We start from the raw sequence: 12,013 nt of genomic DNA on the forward strand, positions 1-12,013 counted from the left end.
ATTCCGTATCATGTACATTGTACCCAGTATATACCTGAGGATCTGTCTGGAAGTTCCCTCTCTCTGGGCCGTCTCTGTCTCTTCTCGGTCATTGCTCACTCTTGTATTCTTGGGCTTTTCTCTTTTCCGGGATTGCAGTTTCTGGACCCTGCTTCGGGATCACTGGCTGGGAACAGGTTGTGCCTTGGTCATCGGGTGGTGAGCAGTTGCACTGTGTATCATTCATTTGTATATTTGTAAATTTGTATATGTTACTATTATTATTATTATCATTATTATTTTCAATTTTATTGTAGCTTAGTTATTAAATTGTTCTTATCTCAAGCCATGAGTCGCTTTTCCCCTTGCCCCTTTAGTTCTCTCCCCCATGCTTGGGAGGGGGGAGGGTGAGTGAGCACTTGTGTGGTGTTTGGCTTCCAGACAGGTCAAACCATGACACTTTCTAATATTTTTAATTAGTTTAAAGGGTCTGTACAAAGCAGAAAGCAGTCAACAACAAAAAAACCCACCAAAACCTGTAGAGGAATTTTATCTGTTTTGAAAATTCCAAAGAGGAAGGAGTGTGTTTTCTTCTGCGTCTTGGAACAGTGGAGGATGCTTTTTGAATTAGAGGTAGAGAAATTTTATTTGAAAGTAGAAGGGGAGTGGAACTGTCCTCTTGTCTTTCTGTGTCCTGTTTTGACCATAGCCTCAGTAATTCTTTATTAAATTTTCAGCACTGGCTATCTCTCTCAACCTGCAATGTATGTCTTCATGTAAAAAGACAGATAATTTATAGAAAAAGTATGCGATTCCTGTTTTAGGAATATTTTTATTGACAGTAAAGGCTGTTGTTTGTTGAACTTTCCTAATGATTATGAGTGTTCCCCAATTAGTTGGAAGATTAATTCATTGAGGGGAGGCAGAGAAGACCTCAGTGACAGGCTACATCCAGGCGGATGTCCTGATAAGGAGAACAGCTCAATTAAAATCCTAATTTTGCTTCCTTTGTCTCAAGGTCACCACAGAAAAAGTAGTTCACTGGAGTAGTATAGTTCTCCAGATAAAGAATTTGTCTTCCTCAGTAGATACTACAAATTAAGATAATTTAAATTAATGAACTTTGCTATCACTGGGAATGTCAGTGAGAGTATATCCGAGATGTCTGAAGCATGGGGCATTTTGTCACTGGATTTTTTTTTTCTGTGCTCCTTCAGAATATATTTTAAAAAATGTATTTATTCAAAAAAACTCATGGACATACTTATTAGTTCTGTAGCAGATCCACTCACTGTGAAACAGTAGAAATCCCTTCTCAAATGCATACACCAGTAACCTTGTCCATGCACGTTACCAAGGCTATTCCAGAAACCTCCAATTAAGAGATACTTGTAAGCGTTGTTTGCAGTACTCACTCAGTTCTCCAGAAACCCAGTGGCGTTCGCTCAACTTGCAAAATATTCCTAGCTGTATTCTGGAGACCTACAGCTGACAGACTAAGAAGACAGTATTACAGCTATATCAGAGGAGGAACTAAGCCATTGGTACTACTTAGATAGGCTGTTCAGCCCTGTATGTGGTACATTTGTTGCAAATAATGGTGCTGTCCCCCGTTTTCCAGGCAGTCAAAGGTCTGTAACAAATCATCTCAGTAGGCACTCTTCATAATAACCTGATGTGAGCTGTCAAAGCCAGTGCTACAGAATGTGTTTTGCAAGAGGACATACTTCTTAATAAATGTTTGCTAAGCACCCCGAAGAAATATGCCAAACATGCCTTTCTGAGAGGCACTGTGGTCTGCATTCCTTACCAGAAACTGGTCTCACTCAGTGGATACCAAAATAGAGCTGTATCCTTCCCATCTCAGATTCTTATGATAATGGAGATGCTGTTAGGGAGTTACAGTTTGATGAGTGTGATAACATTGCTTTTAAATCAGCCCCATCCTTTTGCATGCTTTTCTGAGTATAATCACTGGTAACGGACAACTTTGGATCAGATTTGGTACGGATTCTTTATCGCTAACAGGGTAAACACTATTCTATTCACATTTATAGAGAGAATCTGTTTGAAAGAGTCTTCCTGAAAACAGTTTTGTTTTTAAGGAGATAAGCTAAATAATGTAAGATTTTTATTTAAGTATCTCAGCAACATAAAACTATCAGGCTCTTAGCCCTTAAATGGACTGCTTTATGTTTTTTCAAAACGGTCCTGCTAGCATTACTATCCTCACATCCTTTTCTTAGAGCAAGACTCAAAATGTTCTCATGCATGTTTTTCTTTTATATCAGAAATCCTCTTCCACTGAGTTGGTACATCCACTGTGCTTTCTTTTTTGTCCTTGGCACCTACTCAGTTTAATACCTTTTGCTGAAGACTGAATTTTCATTAGCAGTCAGCTTGAAAGCGTAAGATGCATCTTGATTCTTTAACATGCACTATTTCAAAATGACAGGATAATACTGAACTGTTATCCCAAATTTCTGCAAATTTTTGGAAGGGGACTTTTCTCTCTTGATAGCTTGTTCAGTATTTGCTGTAAGGCAAACGTAAGTTTGCATACTTAGACATTCTAGCATACTTCTTAAATGCTTTGCTTTTAAAATTTTGTTCTCCTTACATTATATTATATTTAATTTTTGATTTTGTTTCAATTGCTGGTTTTTGCATTCAGTTTTTCTTTTGATTATTGGTTGTATCAGTTATTATTCTAGAAGGAATGAAAAGATCGCATACTGATATGAAAGAAAACAACTGTTGTATTGTGATTTGTTTTCTTTTCTGGCAAGTAGGATGGCAGTTAAAAGAGACATGTGTGATCTTAGATCACAAAAATACCCTCTGAAACCTCAATAAAATGTCATTCATAAGATTTTATTGCTGTTTAGAAAATACTTTTTTTCAGCCAAATGGTGCAGGTCTCTTGAGCAGAGAGTGACTGGCTGTGTGTGATGTGTTCACAGGGCGGTTAGCTTGGGCTCTGGAATTAAAGGTATAAAGAATAGCGCCTTTGGGACTTCTTCCCACACTGTTAGGGCCAAATTCAACTAACCCAGCATGTTGCAGGGAGAAGGAGTCCATACTGAGGCTTAATCAGCCATTTTATATATGTCGTTTTTGGCTTTGCATCTTTTTGCTCGATTAACAAAAGCAGAAGAAAAAATTAGAACAAACTTATTTGTTGAGCTACTGAATGCTTTTATTAAGGACCTTCAAGTATTAGTATTTTTCTTAACAAAGAAACACTCATACTATTATCTTACAGATTTATTTCAGAGTTCACCCTGAGTTTGTATTTTTAATGCTCTTAGCTTCAATAAAAGCTAAAGGTTGCAAGGTTTTCAGGTTAAAGGTTTATTTTCTGGTTCAATTGTTGTCAGCTTTCAAAGTAATTACAGAACTTGACATATAATTAATTAGGTATTTAATCTCTGAATCCTGATTTTGAATTTGATGTCAGTTATGAAATTATGATAACATATTAATTAAATCACAAAACTTATTTCCTAGTAAACAGATGCCGAGAATTTAAATAGTTGGGAAGCTGCCCATTAGTTTTGTTAAGGTTTTTTTAGCTTCACGTTAGTGGGGCGAATAGGTGTAGTGGATTATATCTACAAAACTGGAATAACAGATTAGTGAAAACGTGAGGTGCTATACATGTTTACCTGCAGTTTTAAAGTGTCTCTGCTGTAGTGTGTTCTATCTGGCCCTGTCTGAAAGCGAACCAAGTGTGAGATGTGCTGGCTAATGTGCTGACTGTATAGGGAAGTGTGCATTGATATCATGCAGATAATTCTTAACACTGAGGAAAGACAATGACCAGTGTAGAGTTGAGATATGCTTCTAGTCTTTGACTTCCACACCTCTTGATTCAGATACTGTTAGGCTCCTGTTCCTAAAATTTAGGGCAAGCTGGTTTCCCATAGCCTTTCTAGTCTTCATCCCTTGCCCCCTCCAGTGCTGATGTGAACACACACTTTGTTTTTAAAAATCAAAGTTTCCTAGCTTCAGGAAATGAAGTCCACTCTCCCCATCTCTTAAAGCCACTGTGGGGCTTCTTGACTCCTATACAGCAGACCAGTTAAATTTTCAAGGTCTGTTAATATTTTCATTGGCATATGTTCCCTTGTCATATAAATGGCACAGAACAGCGAGGAACAGTGTAACAAAATGATGAGAGATTGTGGGAGGAGAGGCTCACAAGCAGAAGAGGTAACTGAGTGCTGAAGTTTGCCAGCAGTGCATCCAAATAGGACCAACTCGTTGAAAGTATGTTGTTTCATCTTTTAGCTAGGATGCAATGTGCAACAGTGACAGTAATATTAAAGCAAGCTTTCTGAAAAGCATAACAAAATTATTATTTCTTTTACTTAGTAATTTAATGCATAATTTTTTTTACCTTAGTATAACATTGAAGAATAGTGACAAGCAATTTCAGCAGCTAGGATTGCTAGGTACAGCCCAACAGAGCAAAGGAAGAGGCCCAGATAATGCTTACTGTTCTAAAAAAAAAAATAAAAAATCCAGCCATACTAAAATCTGTGTAGATCTTCAGCAGTGTATCTCCCCTGCTCCTTACTTTTCAATGCATAAGATAGGGAACTTTGTTCAACCGTTGGCGACTTTCCTTTGTCAATCAGACACCCAGTTGTGGTGATGGGACTGTGTGATGTGGTCAGTCCTGTTTCCTTCATCACTTATGTAGCTTCCTTTCATCACTTTCTTTTTCTTGAGGTTAAGCAATTAGGCTTTCCAAACACTGCCATTATTTTCTGTGGTTTGGTGATCAACCACTGGTAAGGTGAAGTGAATTTTGAGCAACTAAAAGATAAAGCAAAACCTTTCAGAACGGGGTTTTTTCTTATTTTCAAAACAAAGTAGCATTTTTGGGAAGAGTTTCTGCTTGGCTTCCTTCTGTTATACTTCACAAAATGTAAATGTTTTCCTTTGTGTATCAAAAATACAAAAAAAACCCAAAAAAACCAAAAAAACCAAACAAATCCCAACACCTCAGCTATGTCACTGTGTTTATGATCTTTTAAATTTGTAAGTTAAGGTTAAAGATATGGCCAACTAAAATATTTGGTGGGGCAGACCTTAAAAACAACGACATGATGAAGGAAATCGTGGGGGTAATGTAGTAAGTTGGACACTTTCCTGTGAGTTTTAAATCAATCCAACTCAGATCATTAGCATCCCATTGTGTTTATATTATTGATTTTTTTGCAGTAAAAAATTCCTTTTTTTGTCACCCATCTAATCATTAATAAACAAGACTGCTAATAAAGGTCTGGACAACTAATCCAATTGTTTTCTGCCTTACAGCATTTCCTTCCAGAATTTTTTCCCATTGTAGTGTGTTTTGTGCTCTGACCTAAATTGCTGTAGTATTATAATCTTTCAGATGGCTGCTCCATTTCATTCCATGAGTGAATAAATGTATTCCTCTGTGTCTCTTAGGACTACAAGGTGCTTTGAGGTCTTATGCAATTATATCAACTTTCTCAAGGAGGGCAACAGAGGAGGAGGTGCTCGTCTCCCTTCTCTGGTGGCCAGCGATAGGGCACGAGGAAATGGACTGAACCTGTGTCAGGGGAAGTTCAGGTTGGACATTAGGAAAAGGTTCTTCACTGAGAGGGTGGTCGGTCACTAGAACAGACTCCCCAGGGAAGTGGTCATGGCACCAAGCCTGTCAGAGATCAAGGAGCTTCTGGATGACTCTCTTAGTCATATGGTTTAATTTTAGGTAGTCCTGCGAGGAGCACGGAGTTGGACTCAAAGATCCTTATGAGTCCCTTCCAACTTGAGATATTCTATAATTTCCTATTATACATTATAGAATCTAATATTTCATAATACAAGGCACACTGGAAATTTTAAACAAAATAATATATTTTTTCATTGCATACAGTTTTCTTTGTAGTTTATTTCCATAATGGGAGGAAAATATCCTTTAAAGCAAATGAAGTTCATCTGTCCATCAGGATTAGTAGCTGCAGCAACAGTGCACTGTCCTGTGGGTGGTGCTAACGCTCCATCAGTGAAGGCTGGAGCTAAACAATCTTTCTGACATGGCTGACTGACACATAGAAATATTTTCTGAGTACCCAAGTCAGATGAATAAAACAGACTGTTTCTGTAGCTGTGCACAAGATCTGCGTATTTTTTCGTAGTGTGTGTATTCATTAGGTGAAATATGGTATATGTGTACATATTTTATATTGAAGGTGAGCTTCTGTGGTGGCTTGAAAGCATTGCAAATATAGGTTGTACTTGGATTATTATAAAAACACTGCTGTGTGTTAGGCACCTAACTGTGAAGGAAAAAATCTAAAATTCAGGAATTATAGGAATTGTGTGAAGGAATTATAAAATTCAAATTGACTTACGCGTATTTTTAGTTAACATTTTGTCACCTTGTATTTTACAAGAAGAACATCTGAAATTCTGCCAGGAAAGATAAGATAACCAGATGAGGATAATAGCTTATGTTACATTAACATGTAGCATGAAAATCCGTATGAGGAAAGAATTAACAACTATAGATGCTGATGTGCATTACACTAAAAGATAATGAGATTAGTATTAAAATTCAAAAAATATTCATTGTTGAACAGAAAGAAATAATTTAATAAAAGCCTTAATAAATAATAGGGCCTATAAACCAATTAATCTTATTAGAGAGGAAAACTCTTCCAAAAGACTCATAGGTAACAAAGTGACTTTCCACTTTTCAGGAATAGTTGATGGTCCACTGGTTTTCTATTGCTTATATTCATCTTCATGTTTTTAAATTATTTTAAAATGTGAATTTTTCTCATTTGAAAGTGTTCATTGCTTATTGTGATATTTTAATTAATTCCCCATGGTGTTCTGGTATACCTCATCACCGTAAATTCAAGAATTGGATAGAGAAGTGGAAAGGTGTGGCTTTTTTTAAGTGATGCAGCTTTGTTTCACTAAGAAAAAGGATAAAGTCATAGAAATTCATAGTTATTTTCAGTGTCCAGATTGAGAAATCTTATGAGATTTTTTTCAGCGGGCATATGGCTTAAATTGGGTACCCAAAATCAAAGGATGTGAAATTATTAATTCTGGAAATCTTGGCCCATCTTTAGTTGAAAAACTTTGGCTTTTGTTTTTATAAATCAGAAGCCTGGTTTTGATTCTACTTCTTTTTCTCTAATGTATTCCATTGAAATAGTACTTGGCATGACATATTGTGAAATGGAAAAAAAAATTGAAAAGATTTTTCACTTTTGACTGCTAAACTTTTTAGGAGCCATACCTCAAAAAAAGTCATTATCTGAAAATTTCTATTAAAAATGCGAAAGAAATTGTTATTTCTAAAATGAGTGGGATTCTTCACTGTAATTCAACATAATAAACTTTCTTATTAAATTTTTCTTCTTTATATGTGACTAGAACATTTTTTAGTATTTGATTTGAAGGTGACTCTGAGAATAAATGTCTTCAGTTTTGCTTTTGTTAGTTTTGTTATTGTTTCTGGTGATTCCAGTGATAGCCTTCTTTAAAGCTTTATCTCGCTGAATGTGAACTGGCTCTCTAATTTTTATTAGAATCACCGTCAGTCTTTCTCTGTAGTCCCATTTTAAAAAGATGCTTCAATAGGAATATGTACTTACAGTAACATTTAATGGTCTATATCTTTGAAATTTGTGTGCTCTTTATTTTATGATGGTAATTCCACATGCACATTGCAAATTGGTGTTTACTCAGGTGCTATATTTCCTAACACTAACGCTTTCTAGAAAACACTCGTAAATCTCTATCTGTTGCCATCATTGTAATTAATGTGTTCTCTTTTTGCTGTCTTTAATCTTGTGCACTTTTTTCAGTTTTAATAAAAATAGAGATGAAGGATTTCTTTAAAACTTTATTGTCCCTTTGATAGGGTTGTGTGCTATATATATGTTTAATTGCATACAAAAGAGTTAAAAGAACATTAACATGAAGCTTAACATGAAGCTCTCAAACTGAGGGAATTCCAGAGCTTTGTTTCTTTCTGCAGTCCTAATAAGCTTCCCTGTCCACATATATTATGACAAGTCTTTATTTTCCTCTGGACTGTCTCCTCATAGAATGTACCAGTTACAATGTGCTCTCTACAGATGCATACTTTCTGTATTTTATTTTATTGTTCGAGTTCAGTATGTAGTCCAGTTCTGCACATTGTTCAGTGGTGGTGTGAAGATGAAATTATTCTGTAACAGTCAACAGTAGTATTTCAGTGTTCAAAATAGCAATAGAACTGTCTTATTGAGCAGTGAATTGAGTGATCCTTAATGAAGTTTTTGTGGTCTGTTGATATTAAAAGTGTGTGTCTATATAGGTATTTAAATATTTTTAATTATTGTTTGTATATATCAAAACATGATTCTCTGACTTTTGTCTTTGAAGACTGAAAGTTATCTGACAGAGAAGAAGGACGATTCTTTACAGAGTCACAATATGGATTCTTTACAGTTTCACAGAAATTTCATGGTGCAAATGTTCAAGGGCTCTGGGGTTGTATATGCTAAACTTTTTGCATGATTATCTGCATGAAATATTGTAAAAGTGAGAATTATCATTTGGTACCATGGGCATTGAGATGAGATGTGTTTTCGTGTATCAGATGACTACAAGCCTTTTAGATTTATAGATTTCCTGTTTCATGTGACATTCTCAGTTTATATAGTTAAAAGGTTGGAGAAATTTTAGGTAATGCCATAGATACCTGTATCATTTGAAAGGTTTATTGGCCAACTTTTGTTGCTTTTTGACATCAAAGGTATGGAGTGATAGTTCTATCCTGCACATGAATTCAAGTTTCCAAACACTATGATAGTTATGAGAATTGATCTGAGTATTACAAGCATTAGGTAATTTCAAGACTTCCATTTTTTAAACTGCTTTAGGAAAGCTTGTGTTTGTCTCAAAATATCTACCTAATACATTAGAAAGCCATTAATTTTGGTTCAGACATGAGAAGGTGGATGTCAGTAGTATATATTCCTATCATTACTCCTTTCCTTGAAATACATATTTTGCTTGAAAATGTTTTGGACCATACAGGAGATTATCTACTTTAGACACATTTCGATGACTGTTGTGGCTTTATTAATATTGTTGTCTCTGATCTAACCAGTAGATACAGTAACACAGACCAATTTCCCAACAGGTGAATCTAGGTTTACACATTTATAAAAAAGAATTAATTCCCCTAATTTTAATTTAGAAGTTGAATAAGAAATCTCTTTTGGAATTGTATGTGTAGGACTGACATATTTTCATTTTCTGCATTGACTTAGCTGTACTTTCTATGTTTATTTTATTGGACAGATAGAACCGTGTATTGTACAAGCTGAGTTGGTGCCAACATAATATTTCCAATAAGTTGTTCAATCACTGAACAAGTCTGCTTTCAAACTGGGCAATGTGCCCATTGCCAGTGTGCAGCACTGGGTTAGAACAACTTAACAGTTATATTGGTTGTGTTTAAAAAGCATCCTGACTCAAATCAGCTGTAAGTGTCGGACAAGGTAGTTAAGTATGCCAATAATTTTTTTTAACATCATCAGAAAAGGACTTTCCTTTTTTTCTTGGTCTCTGGAGGCCGTCAGCACTTTTTCACACTAATAGAAGTTTGTTTAGCACCAAGGCAAATTTGCTGTCTTTGCAATTTTAACAGCTCCAGTTGGCTTACCTTGCAAAAAGCAGAGCTCAGTGTTGAACCTACGCTTATTTGGAAGAACTCAAGCACTGACTAGCCATATGCCACGTAATTTGAACATATATATCGCAAAGAGATATGATCTTGATCATACTTTTCTTATGATTTCTGAAGAAAATAGTAAAGCACAGTTGTTTGTGATCTGTTCTAAAAGTATTTCTGAAATACAAAAAAACATTCTTCCCTCTCTGTGTGGATAACATACCAGATATGAAGTTAGTATATCATTCTGCTTTCTAAACAGTAAATTAAAGAGCTGTCTCTACTACTTACGTGATGTTTTGGGGAAATATTGCAACCAATGAATCTGCCTTTATTCCAAAATTCAAACTCCAGATATAATTATAGAGAAAAGGGCTGAGGAAGCAAATCTAGCCTGTTTTGTTTTGATTGGACTAGAAGTTTAGACTTAAGTTTTCTGTGGTCAGGAGGCTGAGATTAAAGGGTCTGTAATTAGATTCAATACTCCATGTGTCTTAATGCCCAGAAAGGCCAAACCTTGTCTGCAGGCAATGGTAGTTGCCAGGATCATGAAAATAATTCATAGATGCAAGTGAAAAGGAAATTCTGTACGCTTTCTGAAACAGTTTGTTCTAACTTGCTCTGTCTTGTTTTTGTAAAAAGAAAGGATATGAAATCCCTCAAAGTATCTAGTAAACAAGTAAAACTTGAGGTTGAAAATAAATAGTTTTTCTTTTGGAAACAGATTGCCTGTATCATGTAGGTAGTCCTCAAATATTATTTAAGTCATGTTACAATAATTTTTCCCACTGATTCCTGTTTTCCTTACATTAGATAGAGTGATACCCAAAGCAAACCAGGCTATTAGATGTCTTTTTATATGTACACGTGTGCATGAACAGAGAAAACGTTTCTGCCATATAGTCACAAGAGGACAGGTGCATCTTTCGATTAATAGTTTATACCAAATAATAATTTAGGTTTTTGCTTCAGAAATTTGCACATTTAGGTTAATATTAATGAGCAAAACAAAGCGTTCTTTTGGCTGAATTAGCAGTTGAGGGTAACACTTGAGGATGAGTTTGGTATTTGTGACCTTCTGCAAACGGTACTGGATTCTTCCCCAGTTGAGCTGCCCAGCACTGGGGCTGACGGCAAGCATGCTCTGGACCATGCTCTGAGTGCTCTTCTCTTTTACAGGCAAGTTAAAGATCAAAATAAGAAGGTAGCAAATCTGAAGCACAAAGAGCAAGTGGAGAAAAAGAAGAGTGCACAGATGCTGGAGGAGGCCAGGAGACGAGAGGATAATCTTAATGACAGCTCCCAACAGCTTCAGGTAACAGGGGAACTGAATTAAAGCAATGTGTCAAATCAGCCAGGCTTACCTAACTTGCTCTCCACTGTACCTCCTGATCCATTTTCACAGCTGTTACCTAAGAGATTTGTTACTGATTTTTTAAAAGGACACATCTATCCCAGAGCACTTCAAAGAAAGCAATCTCTCTCAGTTGCCTTTGTAGCTCACTCCATTTTCATAGAAGGCAAAAGTAGTTTTAATTGTCAAATCAGTTATGAAGTGCATCATTGAAATAATTTTACCATTTCAGCATTGAGATTGGTGTGGCGTTTCTTTCTTTGCTGGTCTTCTAACAGCCTTTCTCGTTAGCTCTTCTGTGTATTTTCCCACCTAGTTTTAGCTTATGCTGGTGCCTCTTCTTCAGTAAATGAAAGTTAATCAAGTAAGTATTCTTACAGTAAATTGAAATTGTTGTGGGGTAACTGGAGGACCATGTTTTCTGTGTTTACTCATCCTCGTTCAACAGTGAAACCCTACTCTACCTCATGAATTCTTGGTATGCTTACTAGTCAGTTTGCTTTATTTCTGAAATTATAATGTGCTGCTGCCCCATGGAATTATCTGGTTACCTCAAATCTACCTAGGCATATGAAAGTCACTGGTATGAAAGCAAATCCAATATTTCTCAGTGTGTTATATGTTGATATTAGCTGTAGTTGGCTTATCAAATGGTAAGTTTTCAAGTGCTGTCATAAAAATGTTAAAGTATTGTCATGGAATAAAGCAAAGGTACCATGATGCTAAGTGAGGAGATAATAGATATTTTGCCTATGATTTCTTTGATTTGGAAAAATAACTTTCCTTTTCAGTGAAAATAAACACAGAAACAGTAAGCTACCCTTCAGGTCTTTTAAAATTATTTTTTAAATCTTTAGAGAGCAAGACATCTCTTAGGTTTATCCTATGTATAAATCATTTTTCTTGTTACAAGCTGCATATCTTAATACGTCTACAGTGAAGACACAGAGTAAATCCTC

General features: G+C 35.8%; 1 protein-coding gene across 1 annotated transcript in view; it reads left to right on the forward strand.

The window, feature by feature from the left end:
* The window catches only part of LOC104462985 (ELKS/Rab6-interacting/CAST family member 1), a gene marked incomplete at its 5' end in the record, with an annotated part of 96,807 nt that overhangs the window by 69,892 nt on the left and 14,902 nt on the right, over nucleotides 1–12,013 (forward strand). The window contains one exon of the mRNA XM_010075151.1: nucleotides 10,880–11,015. Coding sequence (XP_010073453.1) covers nucleotides 10,880–11,015 — 136 coding nt within the window. The remainder of the gene's footprint in view (nucleotides 1–10,879; nucleotides 11,016–12,013) is intronic.

This window comes from Pterocles gutturalis, unplaced genomic scaffold (genome assembly GCF_000699245.1).
Source record: "Pterocles gutturalis isolate BGI_N339 unplaced genomic scaffold, ASM69924v1 scaffold9852, whole genome shotgun sequence".
In the NCBI taxonomy this organism is placed as follows: domain Eukaryota; kingdom Metazoa; phylum Chordata; class Aves; order Pterocliformes; family Pteroclidae; genus Pterocles; species Pterocles gutturalis.